The sequence below is a fragment of the Hetaerina americana genome, unplaced genomic scaffold (assembly GCF_022747635.1).
Source record: "Hetaerina americana unplaced genomic scaffold, ioHetAmer1.1.p SCAF_9, whole genome shotgun sequence".
Classification (NCBI taxonomy): domain Eukaryota; kingdom Metazoa; phylum Arthropoda; class Insecta; order Odonata; family Calopterygidae; genus Hetaerina; species Hetaerina americana.
This window is the reverse complement of record NW_027287538.1, coordinates 12,348,855-12,372,478: the sequence shown is the minus strand read 5'-3', so window position 1 is coordinate 12,372,478 and position 23,624 is coordinate 12,348,855. Positions and strand designations below refer to the sequence as shown.

At 41.0% G+C, this 23,624-nt stretch overlaps 1 protein-coding gene across 1 annotated transcript in view; it reads left to right on the top strand.

The window, feature by feature from the left end:
• Nucleotides 1-23,624, top strand: part of LOC139699010 (neural cell adhesion molecule 1-like) — a 353,608-nt gene that overhangs the window by 319,279 nt on the left and 10,705 nt on the right. Inside the window, exons 13-14 of the mRNA XM_071598006.1 lie at nt 7,804-8,391; nt 17,245-17,573. Coding sequence (XP_071454107.1) covers nt 7,804-8,391; nt 17,245-17,573 — 917 coding nt within the window. The remainder of the gene's footprint in view (nt 1-7,803; nt 8,392-17,244; nt 17,574-23,624) is intronic.

Below are 23,624 nucleotides of genomic sequence, written 5' to 3'. Positions count from 1 at the left end.
AATGGAGCTTCCGATCGGAAACCAAATAACTTTCCAGTGAGCGTATTGGCTATTGATGAATAGAACACGCAGCATTCGCTCCATTTAACAGGAAATTGATTTGTACTCCTCAAATGTTTTGCTCTAAAGAAGTTATTGTATCCAAAAACTGCTGAAATCAAGAGGGAGACATCTATGGGCATCTAAATCTTTCACATAAACATCGTGAACTCCAGGCAAAAGACGAAATTTGAGAGCAGCCAGATTGAGTAGCTTCAAGGTACACAGTTAAAGAAAGCTTGCTTTGCCTGCAAAATGTTTCTGTCGGCTGGATAGTGTCCCAGAAGAGTCTGTTGGTGGCACAGCAAGTATCTACACAAAAATCGACTTTAAACCGGGTACTATTGAGCATTTTGCTATGGAGAGTTGCCGCAGGGATATCATAAACACGGGTATCAACCAGTCACTATCAATATTATTATTACACTGCCATGGTTCTTCAATAATGCTACAAAAACCATGTGAATTATTTTAGTCTAATATTGCAATTTTAAAAGCAATACGAGTAAGTTGGATCTCGCATTCGACCGCCAGGTATTACCATAAAAAAACCAAATTAGGTTATGAGGTACGCGAACCATAAATGCCAAAAAGTAAATTTCTAAGGTTTTCCTTAAGATGAACAGCATAACGGCTTTACGATCGCCTGAAATCCATTCACCCCAGTTTTCGATCAAATGGACTGGTCTACTACTCAGGGTAATCCTCGCTTGAAACTCTGCAATATTGTAGGTAACTTTTTACACTTTACAGTATTAAGGGTAAAGAATTTTTTAAGGGTTAGGAGTTATTCTGTTAGAAATTTCTATTACCCAAAAAAGCTTAAATATAGTAGTTTGCCACATCTGGGGATGCCCCGAGGCATTACGTTGATTTGAATCTGAAGTTGCATGAAGGTGCATAACTCTGCACGCTCATTTAAAAAATTAAAAATTGTTAATTATCCACAAAATATTTTGTGAAAATTGCCAATTTTTGGTTAATCATGATATTCCACCATATCACGCCTGAAACATTCCTTTTTATTCTGCACGCTACACTATTAACATCGCCATGGATGGATGTGACATAAATAAATGTATCTGATAGAATGTAAAACTACTCCAAAAAGTTATGTAATTTTATTGAGTATATAAATGTAACTTTGTTCTAAGAAAAGATGAGGAATAATGAATCAGTCAAAGGCGCCCGTTGTCAAAGTCCCTCAAATCATAGCATTTAAGGTGTCGGCTCCGACGAATAATTCACCAATTTCTGATATTTGAAAACTCCGAGCCCACAAAGCAGCAATTGTATATCTTTATTTTTGATGCCGATGTAATATTGCCACGTCAAATTCTTTCAGTATATCAGCAAAAGACAGATATGACATCACTGTTCAAGGTGTTATACGAACCATAAATTTGCCAAAACTTTAAAATCCTGGATACTGCGGTCTTGCAAGTATCGCCAGGGAAGTTTTACATTAGTATTTACAATTGTCCAATTAATGCAAAAATGGAGATGTAATGGGGATTAAAACAGGAATGGTCATTTGTTACCAATCTATTTTATCATTCGCAAGGTTCTAAAAATAAGCCGTTCGTATCCACCGACCATTTGATGGATAATATCATACGTAGTGTGAAAAACAGAGATGCCTTACACGGTCCCATGAAAATTTAGCATTCCCTGCAAAGCCAGATTCTTCTTGCCTTAGCTAATTCTTTAGTTTTTCACTTTATACTATAAGCGATTACTTACAAAACCTATTCCTCCCTCCACACCAATAAACCAACATTCCCTCTTCTCTTACAAACTTCTCATTCCCTATCCCTCACTTCTCCTATACTCATAGCCTTCTCTCGAATTTCACCCACCTTCCCTTCCACCCACATTCTTTTTAGCCCTTCTTCTTTCATTACTCTCCCACTTACTCTCTCCATTTGTCTGTCTATCATTTCCATTCATCCTCATTCTTCAAACAGTTTCCCAGAAACACTCCCGCTGCCACTAACTTGCGCACTTCCAACATTCTCCTTCCCTCTTTTTGCGAATCTCATGGATGCTACACGACATGTCACAAAATGTCATGCCATTTCAGGTCATCAAATTCCAAACGTTGAAGCACACGCATGTCGAACAGCACGTAGACACTTTTTTCCCCCCTCCCAAAGGTCCCAGAGAATGTGCACGACCCAGATCTATTTGGCAGAGCGCCTCACCTAACCGCCTCTCTCCGTTTCGGACACCCCACCCGGCTCCAGTCTCCGCAAACCCCCGTCTCAAACACACACACACGCAGGCCACCTCCCCACCACTCCAGGAAGGGGGCTGAGGGGGTTGGGAGAAATCCTCCGCCTCGCACTCCCCACCCGTCCCTATTTCTGATTCTGATTGCCTCCATCCGCCCCCCCCACTCCCCTCCTGACCGCCTACACACACACATCTACCACTTCCAGAGCACGCACTGCCTCTATCCAGGTTTATCGCCCGGCCTTGAGGTAGCTCAGCGGTAGAACTGATGAGAGAGATAGAGAGCAAGATAGAGGGAGGGAAGGAAGGAAGTAGAAAAGCGAGGTGGGTGGGAAGAGTGTTCTCTTCCCGGGTAGCCTTCCCCCGGCCCCCCTCGGGTCGGGAAGGAGTGAAACGAGGGTCGTTAAAGCGAAATCTCTCCGAACCTACCGTTTCCCCCTTCGTGTACCCATCTCGCGGAGATGAAATCCGCGGAAATTCGCCTTGCAACAGTTATTTTTTAATGGCATCTGTAGACATCCTTCTTCTCTCCCTCTCCTATCTGATACTTCGGATTTCGTCATTTGCGGCGGAGGAAACGGTGGATACCCACGCACACTCTCGCGCACAGAGGGTTTCGCACGGGGGGCGGTGCAGTCATCACCCTCGGCTCTCCGCCCGCTCGTTCTACCCGGAATGGATAAAGGCATGGAAGGGTGTGGGGAGGGGGAGAGAGAGAGGGCGAAGGGGGTGGGGAAGGGAGTTGGTTTTCGGGGTGGTGGGCGCCTTATCGTTGGGAGGCCCTTAACTGGGTCCGATAGCCACCGAGATGGTCCACTCGTTCAAGAACCTCGCTCCAATCAATCTATTGATCGGAGAGGAGAAAGATGTTTGGGGGGGCGGGGTGAGATGTGTGTGTGTTTGGGGGGTGTGGGGAGTAGGGTGAGGACGGAAAACCTTTTCTGCGGAGTTCCGATGGACCGGTTTTGAGGCAAACTGCGATTGCTATTGGCGGGGGATGAGGGTGCGTTCGGCGTAGTCATGACTTTGAGTGTGGGGGAGACGAGGGGCCTTGCTCTTGAGGAACTAGGAACTTGGGCCCTTGGGAGGCCGCTCCCCTCGCTGGGTGCATTTAATTGGCGGCTTCGGTCTCCCCCTTCTTTCCCTCCCTTCTCTCTCTCCCTCTCTCTCTCCCTCTCTCTCTCTCTCTCCTTCTCTCCCGACCTTCTTTCCTTACTCATATCCTTTCAATTGTACCCACCTCTTTCCTCACCCTTTCCTACTCCCACCGACGCCCTCTGATACTTAAGCCGAGCCGTTTCCGGGATAAGATTTCTAATCATCAGTGTGCATTCCTTTAAAAATGGCACAATACGTACATAAGTGAATTTCACGCGGTTTCAAGTGGAGAAGGATTTATATTTCGTGACATTTCGTCAATGGTGATAGTTTAGGCTTTCACATGGATATGGAATGAACCGTGAGAAGAGTGAAATAGGTTCCATAATGAGCTGGAGGTTAACGGAATTTTTTTTAGTGTCGAGTATTGTGGATTGTTCCAGACAGAAACAAATATGAAGAGAAGGTGAGGCAATAAAGTAATTGCTCCTTCAGTTAAGAATCCCAAGACGCCGGTGGCCCAACCTGGCTCTATTAGAACAATTAAGCTCCCAAGTACGGAGCAGTTCTCTGTGTATGCTAATACTGTGCTCCCACAAACAGGCCACTGTTGATAAACCTTTTAGTTTTAATTAGAAATAATTGCTCGAAAAAATGTTACCTAATGAAAAATATTAACATACTGCTGCCATTAAATTTCAGGTTCCAAGAACAAAAAAAAGTGAAAAATATTATTAAATCTGCATGGTCTTACTGTTATGTACAAGTAGAATAAATGAATTAATATACTTTTAAATGAATAATATTTTTAGCAAATAAGGGAATTACACACTAAGATATGTTCAACTTTGATAATTGTATGTATTTCAACCGCAAAGTTAAATATAAATATTACTTTAGAAGATGATAAACATGCAATTTTTCCTGTGGCCTAGTCCGCACTGGGGTTTTTGTGAAATTTCATGTTTCCTTACAGAACACTTTGTTTGATCATCATCATGTTTTATCCGATAATATTAACAAATTTCGCATGACTTAGTATTGAAAACTACTGACCGAAACTAAAGTAAAAAAAACACTGACTTTCTCTCTGACACTTGAACTGACACTGCTCGTAAGTGAACCTATTGTAGCTATATATACCATAGCTTCAATTTTGTATGGAATTACGTCCGATATTGACAGCACGTATCAAATACAACGTATGAACAATTGAGAGAAAGGTCCCTCGTGAGGCGGATTCGATGTTAACCCTTTCCCCATCGCCGTGTGCGGTTGCCGATTGAGCCGATAACTGCATCCGCACGGTGTTCCCTAGCAAACCGCTAGGATACTTTTTTAAATCAGATATGAATGAAGGAGGCCCAATCATTAAAATATCTTTTTTTCATTTTATAAATTACTGAGAGTATATATTTTTTTCATTTGTCACTTGAGTGCAACGGGTATATGACTTGAAAGTGTGATATTGTAACCTTTTGTTTCCCTCGAGATATGTTGTAATAATTTCACTTTGTTTAGAATCAAAGAGACTGAGTATTACCCATAATACATCATGCATAATGTACATCATTTTATTTATTAAGGGTAAAAGAATCTTTTTATTACCAGAATTAAGGTGCACATCTCCAAATAATGATGTACTCATAATATACATGGTTTGAATAAAAGTATTGGGGAAAGTTTTCGAAAAATACGTAGATTTATTTCAGATATGGCTACAATGTCTCAAAATTCTTCAAATTACAGCCGTTGAATTATATACCATTTTACAAGATGAATATCCCACGATACTCACGCTAAAATAAACTGTTCATCAATTCCGCATACATTTGACCTCCCTTCATTCTCTGCCTCCCCTAGCATCGTTTGCCCTAAGTTTTCCATCAATCTTGGACATCAACATTCCTTACCCAATCAAAGTGCATTGCATTTACCTTTCGTGGCTTCTTTGGATTTCTCTCCTTTTCTCTTTGGTTCAAATTACTTTTTCCATCCTCCTTTAAAAGTCTCCAATCCACGCCTATCATCTTGCTTCAATGACTCCGTTTTCAAACGGCACAAGACCACGCTCAATATTTAAGTATTTTCTTAATAACCTTACTCCTATTTTTAATCCGATTCAATCTGACTCCGTTTTTCCTCTATTCATTCTTTAAAAAAGAAACTCAATTGTCAAACGGTCGGTTTCTCTAATTTTCCTGCATCACTAATGATTTCGAGCAATAGTAAATTAGCATTAGTCAACTGATTATATTATCGCTCTGTCACAAGCCGTTCGATTTGAGGATATGACTTTGACGACAAAGACGCGGAAAATTAAATTGACTTAATAGATTATTTATTTATATTTGAGGACCCTGCAGGCCACTACTAGGGCATGTGGCAGGGGGTGAACACACATCAGACTAATCTCGACCTGAATATGACCCTACCATGTTATGACAATGTAATTCTGAGACCCTTATTGTTCGTGGAAAAATAACATTTTAAATCTATCTGTTCTCTAATTAATCTCACTAATTTTATTGGCATGATCTCTCCCACCGTAGTACGATAGGGGTAATAGTAAATTTTCAATATAACTGCTATAAAGAGACGTCCTTCCAATTTATGTGAGAGATTTGATCTTTAATTTAACCTTTGCTCCGTGAGTGCTTCACAGTCTAACACATCTAATATTTTGGATACGCAACTAAGTTTATCATAACTACGTTTTACAAATCTTTATTCAGCACGCGATTCAATTCGGTAATCAATCCAACTTCGTGAGGATCCCATATACTTGCAGCATATTGTAATTGAGGTCTGGCCAGCGAGAGATAGCATTTCTCTTTGACCTTTTCATCACATTTACCCAGTACTCTTCTAATAAATCCTAATTTTTTGTTAGCTTGTCCGCATATTCCCCGAATGTGCTTCACCCGGGAGAGTTTGTGAGTGAGGGTGGCGCCAAAGTATTTAATTGAATGTACACAATCCATTTCGGTGTTCCCGATGCAGTAGGCGTTCGGGTATGAATCGCTCTTTTTTTTAAAATTCATCGCTACGTAATTTTTAAGTTAAATTCTAATTTCCAGGTATCACGAAAGCGTTGTACAGCATTAAGGTCATCTGATAAAGCTGCTGTGTCCTCAGACTCACGGGTATCACGATAACCCGCTGTATCGTCGGCAAATAAGCGTATATTACTAATGACTTCAGAGTCAATTTCTTTGAAGTAAAGTAGGAATAAAAGAGGTCTGATAACATTTCCCTGGGGATAACACCTGGCGTAACTTCTACTGTATTTGAGCTTACTTCATCTATAACTACTTTTTGTGCCCGACCGTTCAAAAAATCTTTAATCCAACCAAACAAAGACTAGATGAATATTTTATTGACCCAGGCGAGGTGTTGTGTGAAGTCAAGTGTAAAATACGCATTGCATACTTTTTTACATCAACGGAATCATTCAATAACTGTTAATAGTCCAGGAATGCCTTCAGGTCGTCTATTACGAAGCTGTTAGATACCTTTTTCAGCTAGGAGTCTACATTGTCCAATTTTGTCCATCTGGTTATGCCACCAGCGGGGTGGGTCGCTTTTGGGAAAGCACGGCGAAAACTGATGTTTTTTTCATTCTATCCTTTGGAAGATCCGCATTAGCTCTGCTTTCCTTCAAATCGTCAAGGAAGACCCCGTGTGAATAATTCTCACGTCTGAATAATCTCTTTCTCTTACCGTCAGCCAATATTAAAAAGTCGGAAAGTGACGTCACCCAATCAAACATTTCTCCCGGTTTTTGAGGCATTGTTAAAATTCTTTAATAATAAATTATACATGATCGACATAATATCTCATTTTTTATGACCGCCATGGAACGGTTTCTTTACTATTTACCATAGTAAGAATGTTTAGACATTGTAAACAGTTTTTTACAAAAATACACATTTTGTAATTACTAAGGACTTTTTGCAGTCAAATATGAATGAAAGAAGGAGCTAACGGCTCATGTCCAATAAAGAAAGCAGTACAGTTGCCAACATCCGAATGAAAAGTCATTGCTTTCAGAATCACCAACCACATCCAGAGGAAGCTTGGTTGGTAATTTTTAAAAGCATCAAAGGTTCAATAAATGAGATAGTGATATCTTTGTTAAACACTATGTTAGATAAAACGAAAAAATTAAAGAGGAGAGAAAAATCCTCGACTTTTGTCATAATCCAAACTTTCGCATTAAATGTAATATTATTCATATTTTCGCTAGTAATTATCTTTATCATGTTGATCTGAGTATGAAGGAATGTTTGAAGGAGGATCAGTAATCTTTAAGCCTATGGGAGGGTATCTTGAATAATGTTTGAAGGGATGGTGTGTTGGGAAAGAGGCCTTCCCATCCTAATTTCGCCCTCGGAAATTTAAGTTCCTCATTGTCTACCGTACTTGCAGCATCCGACGGCGACTTGTCCCTGTCTCCACTGCTAGGCGTTGCACTGGGGGCGGCGCTCTCCCTGCTCTCCGTCTCGCTAATCATCGCCGTCAAGGTCCGCCGGGCGCAGAGGGAGGGGCGGCGGAGGAGGCAGGGGTCGCGGCCGGCGGCCCCGGCCGACCCGGCCCCCATCGCTCTGCGCGAAACTTCGTCGGCGGCCGTGGTCGGCGGGAAACCCGCGACGGCGTCGGCCGATGCCAAGTCCCTGCTGCTATCGGCGACCCTCCGGCAGGCCTACGGCGGCGGCGGCGTGGACGGCGGGGTGGAAGGCCTGAGGGAGCCGGGGGGCGTGGTTTCGGGGGGTCAGTTCGCCCGCCGCCAGCTAGACGGCAACTCTGTGGGGCACACCCAGCTGCCCCCGGAGACGGTGGCCAGGCAGCAGCAGCAGCACCACAACCGGAGGCCGCTTTCTGCTTCGGAGGAGACCATGGGCTGCCAGGACGCCGTGCCCTACCCCCAGGGGTACGCGACCCTCTCGGGCGGAATGGGAAGGGGAGGATGCGGAGGAGTTGAGGAGAGCGAACCGGATGTCATTCCGGCCAACTTTGGTGAGTTTCTCGTGATAAGTACTATGCGCGTTTAGAAACCACGCAGTATTTTTTATCAGTAAAGATTAGCATTGATATGAAGGTATACGGTTTGATTCCCTATATGGGTAAATTTTCCTACCGAAATGACTTTTTCCAGTGCCAAGTTTCCGATATCTACATAAGCCATTCGTTTTGGTAGGAAGTTGCATTGGAAAAGAACCAATTACTCAGTAATTAGTTCTTGTCCATTTATATGAGCTATTAAGACTGGGCCAAAGATAAACTAGACTGATTTTTTGTAATGTAGCTTCATATTTCATTTCTCTTAAGATGTATATTATTTTTCTAAACAATTTTATAATTGTAAATTAATGTATTTATGAAATGACTTTACACAATATGACCCTTAGAGATTTCATTTTTCCAATTATTTATTTCAAGACATCTGTTTCCATCATGATGGGTAATCAATTCTTGAATTGGTTTATACTTGCAGCTCTCCTGTTCCCTGCCAATCTTTCCATTTCCTCATCGCTCCTTTCACCGACATTTTCTATGAACTGTAACTAATACCTTCCTAAACCATCCCCTGTTATTCTTTCCCTACCAAAGTACTTCAATTGCGATTATTATTCCGTCTCGGGACATTTCCAATTAATTCTCTTCTTTCAAGTGTTCTTTATTTTCTTCTCTCTTCGCCCATTTCTTGAAGTACTCCTTTATTTATTACTCTTTCCATCCATTTTGTTTTCAGCGTTCTTCAGCAGCACCACACATTTCCATCGCCTCCAGTCTTTTTTCCTCTGCCGCGCCTATGAATCAAGTTTAACAGTCGTAAAACACTGCACTCGACACATAACGTTTAACAAATCGCTCCATGTTGTTAATGCGAATGAAGCATGTCCATGCTGACTATTGGCATTATAAGTGTTTCTTCCAGTTCGTCGCCTTTTCTATTCCGCCGCTTGCAGTACCTCTCTTACTTCTCCCATCATTAGTGATCTTGCTGCCTAAAAGCAAACTCTTAGACTATCACCAGTGTTCCTTTCCAAAATACTGAGTGGAGATTATCTTCCCTATTTCGATTCAGACAGTTAAGTTAGTTATTCATGTTTATCGGTGAGGTTGTACTTTCCATTCCCTTGTCGAAGGTGATTAGAATCTGTGGCCGATATTTCTTTCCCGCAATTATACCAGTCTCGTCCGCAATCGTAGCATACATACTTATCTGTTCTCTGAGTGCTCGTGTACCATTTTCATATTTTCCTTGATCCTTTAATTTCCCTTTTATATCCATTAAATATTAAGGGTGTTACAGGATGCGACCTAGCCTTACTTCTTTCTGTATATTAACTTCTTTCCTGATTTCACCACATCTAATCACTGTCAACTGATGCCCATCAAGAGCCAATCTTCCTATCATTTAATTCCAATCAAATTTTTTTAGGGTGTCCTGTTCCTTCTTTCCAAAGAATTTTCCAAATAAACTAATGTAATATTTAGGTATGCTGACATTTCAGAATTATTCTCTCTACGAAGAATTTGATATAAAGAATGGTAATAACCAGTTTGGTTTTAATCTTTAATTCTTCAAACAATCCTTTGTTGTGACTTTTTTTCCATTTTGTATTCTAATTTCTGCTGTAAACCCAACCGTGGACAAGTTTCCTCCAATTTGAATAAATTGAATTGAGTCTTCTCCCTTTTCTTTAGCTTCTTTAATTTGAAATGAAAATCGACAACAGTCAAATCTCATTACTATGCCACCTATAGGGACTGAGCAAGAGTGGCATAGTGACGAGAGTGGCATAGTAACGAGGGTTTGTAAAAACGGCTTTATTTTCTCAAGTTACCCATCAATCTAAAGCTCTTAAGATTCGTTGGCTGGCACATCTTTCGGTGGATCTCAAGTATCTCTTTGTCTAGCCGATCGCACGCTTCCATCACTCCGGGCTTCCCGTTTCTCTTTTGCATGAACTTCGGCCGTGAAAGACCCGCCAGTCGCGAGGTGCTCGTCGGCTTCAAGAAAGTCAGACAACTCGATCTCCCCGTTTTCGTGTATCTTCTCCTCGGTAGGCAGAGCTTCCCAGATCTTGAGCAGCTTGCATCCTGCGCCTCAGTTTAGATATTTTCGATGAACTTGGCCTTCGGGAAACAATTCCTGATCGTCGACCTACCGACTTCCTCCCAAGCATACTGGGTGACTAGTAGAGCGTCGAGTAACGTGAACTTGTACTCCTTTCCTTCGTCCATGGCCTCAAGCCGGCGGCATAGCAGAAGCTTCTTGTAGTAGCAAATTGAGATTCTTTATGATTCCTTTATCCATAGGTTATGAATTGGCTGTTGTCTTAGGTGGGAAGAAGACCAGTTGGATGTTGTTCAGCTGGAGCTCGGGAGGGTGGCCAGGGAAGTTATCGAGACTGGCCAGCACTCAGCGTCCCTGCTGGCCGAGTCGTCCGTCCCAAGCACGCATTATCTCCTCGAAAAGCTTTGCCGTCATCCGCGCCTTCGAGTTCGCCTCATCCAGGTTGAAAACGTTGTCTGTGGAGACCTGCCTGAGTAAGGGCTGGAGAACCCTTGTTGCCACTCAAGAAGGGATTGCGAATACACCGCTCCGGCTTCACCCTGCACTGTCTTGAACGTGATACCGTGGTGTTTCTTGAAATTATCCAACTCACCATTAAGTCCGGGATGTGCATCAGCTCGGCCAGTTTCATCGCCGCTGACAGGCAGATTCTGTCTTCTTCCTTGCCTTAGCCACATGAGCACTCCCTCATCAAGCTTCGTGTCGTGAGCCTGCGTCAACTTCATGCGCTTCGATTGATCTCCAGCTTTGATTGCAGCAGCCTCGATATCACCCTTCTCGCTGAGAATGCCCTTCACGGTGCTCTTCTCAACTTTGACGCCCCATTTCTTGCTAATCTTCCTGGCCAACTTGGGCTGATTCGGCTCCTTCTTTGCGGCATCGATGGTTCTCTTTTTCTCCTTCAGCGGAAATTCGGTTCGTTTACGTTTCTGAGCTGATATTATGGGCTGAATTATTGAAAAATTTGTCACTTTTGTGCAAGTACGTATTGAGTTATGTTGTGTGCATCTGGACTGTAGCTCGTCGCTTCGCCTTTGGGACGTCAGTTTGATAATCGAGCACTGCGCAAGAATACAGACTTTTCCACGACTCGTGCCTTTTAACAGTCACAAAATAGTGGCACAGTAGCAAGAGTAGGGGGTGGCATGGTAAATTTATTTTGTATTGAATTTTGTCGAGACTGAGCAAAAGTGGCATAATAGCGAGTGTAGCATAGAAGCGAGGTGGCATAGTAACGAGATTTTACTGTAGTAGAAAGGTTTAGTTACTGACGATGGTTTTACAGGTACAATTCCCAAATTTCCATGAATATAAATTTAATCTGGTGTATTTTTACACTTCATGTCATCGTCTACGGGTATCGTCTTCCTCGGTTTTTCTGGACCGTCTGCCACCAATAACGATATACACTGTGTTAAGAATGCCATCCATTTTCCGACTTTATCCAGTCAGTAATGTGCATACTTTTTAATTCCTGTATGGTAATGCGTCTCTATCTCTCTCTAGTTCTTTCTCTGAGCCCATTTTCATTTGGCATTCATTTAAAAATTTTCATTTCATATCTCATCTCTACCTTTGCGCCCGAACCATCGAATTCTTCGTGGCTTGTGAAGCGGAATATGGTTTCTTCTTTTATCAGCTCATTTAATTCTAAATTTATCTTAGTCCTCAATTTGCCTCCTACATCTTTTGTCACTACAAAACGTCTTCTAAGTATTTTTAATTGAAAAGTCTGAGTTGGCTTTTCTATGCGATTTATTCTTCCCGTGGCCGTATTTTAGAACGAGTCGTATTGCTGTTTTGCAGATTTTAAGTTTGGAATACTCGTGTGGAACATTACTGCTTAAGCTTCTTAAGTGCCTAAAGACATTTTCTTTTCACAAATTTGCGCTGTTATTTCATCTGGGATACATCCAGAGAGCAGATTTCATGTGCAATCTACGCTTACGTTGACCCATGGTGATCACCGACACTATTTTCCAATTGTTTGGCTTTAGTGCTTCTTTTTATTTATCTTGATACCTTGGTCATCTTATTATAAACAATTAATGTCAGCCTCCGAAGAAATTTTACAGCTCTTCGACCATGGACTACTTTTTGAGATATTCTTTTGATTATTAAGTTATTAGCAATTTGGAGTATAACGTATATAAGTTATATTTCCCGTTAATTCCATATTTTTTACTGCATCTTCTATCAAAAGAATATGCAGCATTATTGATTGTGCACCATTATGTCCAGTGCATCACCTATTTCGACTCTGAAAGGTTCTGTTGACTAACCACGTACTCAGCGTTTCATTCCTCCATTCCAACGGAATTCGTCACCAATTCCTTAAGTGTGCCAACTATTCCAAATTTGTTGGGAGAATATAATATTTATGGCTTTTCTCAATGAGTTGTCTTATCATGAAAAGTAATTCAATGTTTATCTGTCACTTCGAAAAACATCGAAGCTCATTTTCTCAGCACATTTAGCGGGGCTTGAGCCTATCTTATAACATACAGGTTACGTCCCTAAAACTGCGCAGATTCTTTCAGAATTTTCTTATGCACATGGATGTTAATGAAGTAAGATCTGGTGCTTTCCCGGCGTATTTGCTTCATGAAGTTTTCTCGGGTCTTCCACCGGGTCAGAGGTTCCATATTGGCCCACGTTTCGATGCCCGACTCGTGCATCGTCCTCTGGGTCCCCTGACACGGTGGAAGACCCAAGAAAACTTCATGAAAAAAAATAAATGTTGATGCTTTCTATCAACTGTCAGATGTTCACACATTTCGCCCTTTCTTCTCAGGTTTTGATAGCTAAATAATTTAGTTTCTTTCATAAAATATAGTATTATCTCCTATTATAATTTAGTCACTTCCTGGTGCGTTTTAATTCATTACCTCCTGACTTATTTTAGTTATTTCCCGTTTAGTTGGCTGCATTACTTCCAATAACTCTTTCATTATTTCCTCTCCCTCCGTAAATTTGGGTGTTATTTATTTACCTCTATAATTCCAATATTTTCATTTTATAACCTTACCACCTGTTTAGTAATAGTTTTCTTTCAGTGAGCACATTTCCAAACAGGCCTCGGCTTGAGGAGTTTTTCTTTTTATACGTATTCCCATTAAATGTGTAATATTGTTTTCTTCTATAACTTTGATTTTTTTGTCCTCTTCTTTTCTCTTATACTTAATGCTTGCAGCCACTTTATTCTACAGGCTCTTCTATTTTCCCCAGATGTTCTCCGACATTACTTCCTCCGTGTTTCTTTCTTTTGATTTACTGCAGCATAACATTCTTTGTTGAAACCACCCTCCGTTTCTTCATTTCTTAATTCCAAGCATTTGTTCTGCTTCATGAACTAATCCATATTTGATCTATTTTTAACTCTCATATGCTGTGCATAATTGACTTTTATATTTTTAAACCTTTTAATAAGTTTAATTTCACATATCTCCCGTTCTCTTTACATGTATATCAACCTTTTCGGTGTTCCATATTTCACTTCTATAACCTTTCGGTTTCTGGGATTAAAAGCGTTGAATCTTCCCTCCTATTAACAGAAAATTGTCTTAGTTATGGTTTGCGCTTTGGTTGCTCATTACCCTATATATCTTTTCCAAATTACCAATCTGTTAGATACCATATGCTTCATTTGATTGTACCAGTATGAATGCTAATTATTTTTAATTTTGTGATTCTGCCATTTCACGCATTTGCTCTACATTTCCGACTGCAATATCATGAAACTATATATATATATATATATATAACACAAATAGGATAGAATAGCAACATTTAAAAGGACACTCACACGGTAAATTGTTCGAGCTTTCGGCCCTCTCAGAGGCCTTCTTCAAGAGAGTCTCTCTTGAAGAAGGTCTAAATGTAGCTATTCTATTCTATTTGTGTTATATTGTGTCAGCCCATTATTGTGCCGCTCGTGTGAGTTTTTCCGTACAATCGTATATACATATATAGTATATATATATATATATATATATATATATATATATATATATATATATATTATATATATATATATATATATATATATGTGTGTGTGTGTGTGTGTGTGTGGATATATACATATTTATTTCCTTCCTTCTTTTCAAGCTGTTTTCCTGACCTTTCCATTGGATTCTCCTAAAACTATTAAGGCAACATGTTTCGGCACTTTTTCATATTCTCTTCTCAATATGCTTTAAATATCTTCCATCGTGTCCACAATTGTATCTTATTTTGGTGCATATTCGTTGAGATTGTTACGTAAATATCCTAGTTTTACATATTCATTTAATAATGGGTTGAATCTCATAAACATTTTTTCAATATCTTATAATAGCAGTAAATCCTGTTCCAGATTTTCCGCTTCTTCCGCCAAATCCGCCAGTGTAAAGTATAGCCCTTACTAGGTTTTCATTGCCATTCAATTCGTTCTTCACCTTATTTCTTGTATATCTTCAATGTCTTGTGCATCATTTTTTCTTGGGATTTCCTCCATTTCATTAGCTTTAAGCATTGTTTGGAATTTTATAGTGCCAAAATTCAATCGCAGGTACATAGTTATGTAACTAAACCTAGCCATGCCCTGAAAGATCCGTCTGGCATGTCCTCTAATGCTACTCGTATTTACATTAATTATAGTTTTTATGGAGGACGATATCTATGGAGGCCCAACGATCAAATGCAAACCAGAAGACCCTACTACAATGTAATCAGATTTGTCTTGCCCTAGCTTTTAAATAACTGAAATTATTAAGTGGTCCTCCCGGAGAATGCTTCCATTGTAGCCAACATATCAGTGAGCATTCCCCATTTGGGATCTTGCAAGATGTCTGAACTTTCGGACTGACAGCTCCGCACAGCATACGTTAACTTGCACCACTTCCGAATCTGTGGGTTGCTTTGCTCCCTTCACCATAGCGGTGCATTTATCGAATTGTAGAAAACAAATGGATTCGGGATCAACTTTCTGAAAATTCATGATCACCGAATGAATAATAGCTTTATACTTCACAATACATCCATTACGGTACTGTTAGTTTTGACTCGTAGGTGACATCATCAGGTACCTTATTGTAGTACCTTAATTAATTGATAAGGGAAATATAAGAAGTTGGCTCAATCAGAAGCTATTTATTCTCATTGCACAATTTTCCCGCAGTATTATCCCTACTCCCGCACTCCCATTAATGGAGCCAGGGTACATGATCCTGTAACTATCGCTCGTAGAGTCTCCTTCTTCGGGCCGGTTTATTTAACTTACCTCTTCCGACTCCATTCTAAGCATTTCTGTGTTTTCGATTCCTAAGATGCCCTGAGACTGGGCGGCCCTGATCGGAACCTGAGGTGTCCAGGCTCATTCAGGAACATCTCGAGTTTCGATCCTAATCGACTCGTGTGACTGGTGCACTCCGGAAGAACATACTCGATACAATAGTCTCCTCCCGGTAAACCGATTGGGGACAAAAAGAATGAAAAGATAACATTGGTGAGAGACTGATCCTTGCGACAGTAATATAGGGGTTTCCCGTTGCCTTTCACATCGCAGAGATGCATCCGCAAAGGTAATTTGCTCTACACCCTCAGTGAGATGAGTGTTGCTGGTTAGGGTAGAGGGTAGGCCGTAGCCTCTATCCGTACCAGCGACACTAACCTCCTTTAGGGGGTTAGTATCGCTTCCACAGCTAATTGGCGGCATTTTTTTAGCAGTGGGCACTAGTTCAGGCCAGGTTTTTTCATAGGCTTTCCTAGAATTTTAGGACACTTTATCCTAGGAAGGTCTTTCACATCCTTGGAGTACCTCTACCAATTACCCACGATCTGTCGAATCAACTAGTTTATTTCGAAGATAAACTGTAAATTGTAGGGTCAATCTCTAAATTGACCCGCTTGCCTCTACCCGTTGGACGTACGTCGTAGCAGCTTACCTTTCTGATTTTTCTGATTGGCTGATTTTCCATAATTCGGAATCGGAAGGGCTTTTTTTAGCTTCCGGAAGAGGAAAATACCTTTCAGTCTCTTACTTTGGCTGAATAATGTGGGAAGCTACAATGAAACTGCTATGCTACAAAAATGTGATAAGGAGACAAGAAAGTACTTCATAAGCACACGAGAAGAAAAATCTAAGATGGCTTTCTTCAGTTGTTTTTTTTTTGTAAATCGAATGGTTGGAAAACTTTCATGTGAAAATGAGCCTGGAATTTTCTTTACGAGTCGTTAGGATGAAGTGAGCGCATTTTTTAAATGGATAATTACGCATATTACATAAATTTTTAACGCGTAATTTTTTTGTTGCCTCCTTATATGTAGAATAATTATTTTTAGTTCGCCTCACCTCTCTAGCTATTTTTAACCAGTTCGGACTCTGTATTCTTTTAGATTCGTTGTTTTTTGTCTCGGTCTTAGTCATCAATTATTTCAGTTCAATCCTCAGTGACACAACGCATATGAACGTTTGGCCATTGGGTTTGAGAATGGTGCATTCACCATTTTCAAACCCGACGGAAGCATGCTCCAATATTGCATTAGACCTTATTGGTAATGCAAAGAGCTTCAAGTGTTTTTATTTAAAGTTTGAATATTTTCAGACATCAACTGAGAGGTGATATGATGTACACTCATTAAGGATGCAATCTCTTAAGACAGCTTTTCAATTAGTGCGAAACTTGAAAATTAAGTTTGCATTTGTTAATGTATGTATTCTGTTGAAAATTCAATTTCCCTAAAACGTCCCCCTCGACTATTTCACGTTGTCTGACTGCATGCTCAATCTTTTGTCCCTCCGGAAGATCCCTACTCGCAGGGCCGGGCCAACGTGCTCCTTAGGAACGGCTCCGCAGTCTTCCGGGAAGGACCGGGCGCCGTGTCGTCTCAGGTATCCCCGCAGCCCCTGGTCGCCGCCAGGACCCTGTTCGGATCGCACGTGGACATGGGGTCGTCGTACGCCTTGCCCGGGGGCGGTGGCCTGGGGGCCCTGCCGTGGCTCGCCCCGCAAGCCGCCTCCTCTTCACCCTCCAACACGCCGCCCTCCTCATCCTCCTCCTCCGCCTGCACCATGCGGCCCGCACCCACGCCATCGCTCATCGCTGACTCAACGGCGGCCGCCAGCGCAGCGGCGGTAAGTGGCTTCCCTTAGAGATTAGTATAATTATTTCCACTAATTAATTAACTTAAAGCCAATTTTCGGCTGTGCAAAAATATTTTATAACGTTTATTATATTGGTAAACAACGTATTGCATGTTTATGGAACAATGCATACGTAGTTTGCCCAATAAATGCAATCTGACGGCCATGTCGCGGAGTTTAGCCCCGCCCACTGGCTGCGGTAGTTGCATGAGACCCAATGAGCCGCCTGTGCTTGGCGGATCGCCGAGCCGTGCGTATGGTGTCAGTTATCTTAGTTTCTGTTGCCCTTTTTTACTCTTTGTGGTAAATGGAAAAATTATCAAGGCATTACTGAAATTTTGACAGCTATTTACTTTGATAATGCTCTAAAGAAAACATCCGTTTTCAAGGGAATTAAGCGTTTTAAAGATGACTGACAAGTCGCCACGGATGATGCAAGGCCGGGACGACCTTCAACCACCCGAGTTGACGACAACATGATCATTTGCGGTCCATGGTCCTTACCGATTGTCGGAAAACTATCCTAATGATAGCTGGTGAACTGAATTCAGAAAATTTCGAGAATAATGGATGGATCCTCCACCACTGACAATGCGCCTGCACATTCAGCATTGATTGTTCGCCATTTTCTGGCGAAAAATTCAATCACCATCCTTGATCACCCTTCTTATTTGCAACACCTCGCCACCCCTGCGACTTTTTCTGACTCCCAAAATACAAAATTGCGATGAGGGGGCATCACTGGGAAAATGTGGACACAATAAAGCAAGAAACGACAAGAAAACTAAAAAGCCTAATTGCCGAGGACTTCCAAGGGTGCTTTAAACAGTGGAAAGGAGATTGAATAAGTGCATCGCCACGAATGGAGAGCAATTTGAACAGGGGACAAAATCGATGTAGACTAAATTTTTCAAAGTAAAGTTTCTATGGCCTCTGTTCGCGTATTTATTGTGCAGATCTCGTATTCCCATCATGGCCGAAATTAGGATTTAAGTGATGAACGAGACTTATTTTGTGGACAGATTGGTATTTTAGGCATTGGTGCTATGATATTCATTTCTCTAAATGTGATTTTCGAACTGCTTTATAAATTTACATCATTTTCCAAATTTGAGTAGATTTTTTTACCTCTCAACATAATGGCTTTTAACTCGATACACTTTTCCCAACGCTTCTGCAACGTTTTTGAGCCGTCCAAAAAGGAGGATTTCGGAAGGTCCTCAAAATATGCATTTGTTTACCTCCCCCGTCGAGGCGAATAGCTTTTCTCCGAGACATGTTTACAAGTTTCGAAAGTTGTTAACTGGATGCAAAATCTGGTGAATACGGTTGATGCTTTAACATGATAAACTTTAATTCAATATCGCCATCGAAACTACGCAGATGTGAACCCGAGCATTGTATTAATGGAAGAGTATTTTTTCATTTCCAAATATTTTTTCCTGATTTCTCTTCTTCGACGGCCAAATAACGTCCAATATTACTTCTCTTTCTTTATTTACTTTTAATATATCGTCATTAGTTCTCCACTGAGGAAAAACGCGGTCTCCAGTTTGCTGAGATTTGTTTTCAAACCCAAATTTTCGTGCAGTATTTAAAACCATGTGCCTTGTGCATTCTTCTGACCTCAATTATTTCGCGAACTTTGATTCGTCGATCACTCTAAACCATACCGTGGATTTTGTCAATCATTTCAAAGGAGTTCACTTCCACTGGACGTCCCGAGTTATGTCCATCATTTGTGGATATACGGCCACTTTTTCAAATTGTAAACCGTCGCAAACACCAGGATCAGATGTTCTATGAACATCATCCAACTCAGCTTTGCCCTTTATATAAATGTGTTTAATCAACGCACGAAACTGGAACTCCATTTTCTTTAATTTTTCTTCATAAGCAAAAGCTTTCTTGTTCAATTGACTGTGATAGTGGAACCACGAGACGGAAAACGCTAATTTTAACAGCCGTCTGGTGAGAGTTGACGCTTATTGTCGTAACAGCGAACCTCTTGGATTTTCTAAGCAGTTATTGAACGACCCACGTATTAGTAGTGCTATTCAATATCAAGATAGGGACCGCGCAAGCACGGATCAAATTGGTAGATTTGGGCATACTTCGTCGTTCTGCATTTATGCATCATACTCATCTTCAAATCAGGCCCATTCAGGTCCGCCACCTCTTCCGATAAGTGCGTATCAATTGGATTCTAGACCACTTTGTAAAAGGTGTGATCAAAAAAAGACAGGCCTGATTTTATAACTTGTTAATTTCGACGGATACAGCTTAATCGAACTTGTCGCCCTTAAAGTACATGCCTTGGCTGACGACACACCTTTGCCAACGTTTCTTCCATCTCTCGAACCCTGCCTGGTCAGCCGCCTTAGGGATCCTCTTCAGGTCCGCCGTACAATTAGTTTTCTGCAGTAGAGTCGGATCGGCGCCCTTTCAAGGTAGATTTTAGCTTTGGAAAAAAAAGTCTGACGGAGCCACGACTGAAGAGTAGGTTGGCTGCGGGATCATGGAAGTTCCGGTTCTGACGAAAAACTCTGTCACGATCAGCGCCGTGTGAGCCGACGCGTTATCGTGGTGGAATCGCCATGCATTGTTTCTCCACATGTCCGGCCTCTTTCGGCTCACTGCCACCCTCAGCCTCTTCATAACCTTTAAGTAGAAATCTTTATCGACGGTTTGGCCTTGAGTGACGTATTCGTAATGAATCAGCCCTTGCCAATTGAATAAACACACCAGCATGACCTTCACATTTGACCGGGACATGTGAACTTTCTTTGGTCGCGGAGAATGAGGACCTTTTCACTGAGAAAACTGGGTCTTTGTCTCAACATCATAACCGTAAAACCAGGTTTCGTCACCGGTTACGATGGTTTCAAGAACCTCTATGTTGGCATTGGCACGATCCAGGAGTTCCTGACAAATTTCTACACCTTTATGTCTCTGTTCATCACTCAGCACCCGCGGGACGAATTTTGATGCGACGCGCGCCATGACTATTGTCTGACAGGATCCAAGACTAATGTTCACTTTCTCGGCTATCTCCCTAACAGTTAAATGGCGATTTTCCCGCTCTAAATCGTTCACCAAATTGACATGGTTGGGGTCTCTCGAAGTGGAAGGCCGCCCCGTTCGTGAATCATCATTTGTCGAGGTTCTACACGATTGAAAACGACTGTACCACTCAAAACACTGGCTTCGACTCATAGCTTCATTAACAAAGGGTTGCTGAATCATTAAAGATGTTTCTGTGGCACTTTCGCCAAGTTTGAAACAAAATTTAACGCACAACCGCTGTTCCTCTAGCTTCTTCATTGCTGATGTTGTGCGCGGCGACGAACAGGTTAAGACACGTACCGCTGCTGCTGCGTAACGACTCGACGTAAAAAAACGCTACATCTCTCGTTTTATTTGTCAGATGTGTCTTTAGATGGCGTTCTTTTTTTTGTTTCGATCCGTTGAACGGTTTGCGCAAAATAAAATTCTGGTCTTTTTTTGATCACACCTTGTAAATACCATTCATTGCATTACTATGCAAAGAATTAAAAAATTACGCTTGGTCATTTTCTTATTTGTAAATAATAAATATTGATTATAATATTCATCGGTCTAATTTATGATTTGCTGTTGGCCAAAGAGCCGCGCTGTGAAACGAGTGGACTTCAATTCATATTGCAGCGTGAGGTGTCGAGCCATGAGAAAATTCATGAACCATATTTAAATCTCAAATCCGACATACTGCCATGATTTTGAAATTGTCCCGGGAAACTTCAACTCTTGAACTTAATGCAGAGAGGCGTTCATAGAAAAATTCGGTTTGTGATAAATATTCATAAGACCCAAAGCATAACAAAGGGTCAGTACTTGGTTATTCGAAAGACTAACATTCAACACCATATTAAGCATATTGAAGGTATTAATAGTGCGATTTTATTTGTTATACAATAAACGTAATCTAAATGGAATAGTACCTGACAGGGTTTATGTAATAGTTACACATTCAGAGCGATGGTCTTTTGAAAACATAGATGACATTGAGGATGTGTTTCTTCCTTACGTACGTCAGTCTTAGGCTAAGACCCAAAGAGTCACGGTGTGGTTTCCATGTGGATAGCGCGTTGAAAAATAGAGAAGAGGTTTTTGATCAAAATTCAGAGTTGGTTTTTGATTTAAATTTCGACAATCCTGTCTAAAAGTCAAGAGGTGCGAATTGCCAGGTGACACTGCATCGTGGGAAACCGATTCAGAATCGCGTACTACATAACCGCACGTATTGTGAGCGCGAGTTTCACGGCTGGAAGCGTGATTGAGATCGTTTTAACTACGGCCCACTTAATTCGTGAACCTGCACCGGTGGCGGTTCGTCGGTTTCGCAAAATTGTCATCAGTGTATATCCATCCGTGAATTTGGCAACGATGTGAGGTGTTTGGAATAATGCGCGGCTGTGTCATTAAGTTAGACGTTAGAGGTTAGTTAACATGAAGTTAGGTTATGCGATATCGTAGTTATGAATCGTCACGATTTTTTACTCTGCATTTGTTTTGAGTAGGTTAGGGCTGGTAGTGGACTATGAAATGTCTTGTTATGGTGGGTCTTGGAATATTAAATGGGGCACCATTACGTAAATTATAAGTATCTACATATAATTATAATTCCATCTGAAAGTTGAACGAAAAATACTAATTTTCCTAAGAACAAACAAAGAATCATGGCCGAGTTTTCAATACTTCATATCAGGAAATCGCTGAAACCAAGTGCTAGCATGCATGAAACGTAAGGTTCATATAGGTATTATAAAAATGGTAAGCATATAATACGGTTTGATTAGTTTCATCATAATCCTTTTCCTGTAGATATAGTATATCAAAGTCAAATTATATTTATTAGTCCAGGAAAAATTAAAACTTGGAAACCACGCTTGAGTCTGATTAATTTCTTTCTAATACTGACGATGCGACATTCAGTAGGTTTACAAAAACAGTAATGCCGGTAAGTTAAAGACTGGACAAAGTTTGAGTAATTGATATTGTTGATTATTAGAGTTGATGAAAAGGGGAGACACTTGTTTAGAACAGATTTTTCCCTCGTTATTTAGGGAATTGCGAAAAGGTTTGAAGCATCACCAAATGTATCTTCGGAGAGTTGGAGACTGAAGACATTTTGCCTAAAAGCGCTTTAGAGTAGAACCAGGAGTTTATTGCAGCGTAGATAGTTGGCGGAAAAGAGTTGTTAGGTCAGATATTGTAAGGTGTACGTAGGTGCTGAGCGGAGGGGATTGGCATAGATAAATGGCAGGCCATAGGCAAGGGACTGATCATTTCCTTCTTTCCCTGAGGAAGGTACTTTGACAACCGAAAATTTGAAATACTTTTGACTGTCTTTTTACGTGTTTCTCTGTGTTTTGTTGGCTAGTGGTATCTCGCTCCTTCGTTCGAATTACATAGATATACAGGTATAGGGTATACACAGTAATCAACCCGAAGGTTGGCTTTGTAGGTGATGGCAGAGTTCACCCAGTACTAAGCCCGATGGCGTGTGAAATGCACACACACACACACACATACATACATATATATATATATATATATATATATATATATATATATATATATATATATATATATATAGGTATCTCTTTTGTGTTTGTTTTTAATGTGTTCCTATCCCTTTTCCTAATATCTCGGAAGTGCTTTGGACCAACACGGTCAAAATAGTAGGGACGTAAGGAGAAGAATTGCACTAAGCAAAGAGGCTTTCACAAGGAGGAGGAGTTGATGAGAGGGACGTTGAGTAAGGATATTAAGAAAAGACTCGCAGAAGAAAACTGATATGGAGCATAGCTATATACGGCGCGGAAACGTGGTCACTGAAGCAGGAGGATAGACGTAGACTAGAGGATTTTGAAATGTGAGTGTGGAGAAGAATGGAGAAGGTTAAATGGACAGGTAAAAAAACAAATGAGGAAGTACCTGGTATGGTGGGCGAAGAGAGGGGTTTGTTGGGAGAAATCCTATGGAGGCAGGAAAAGTGGA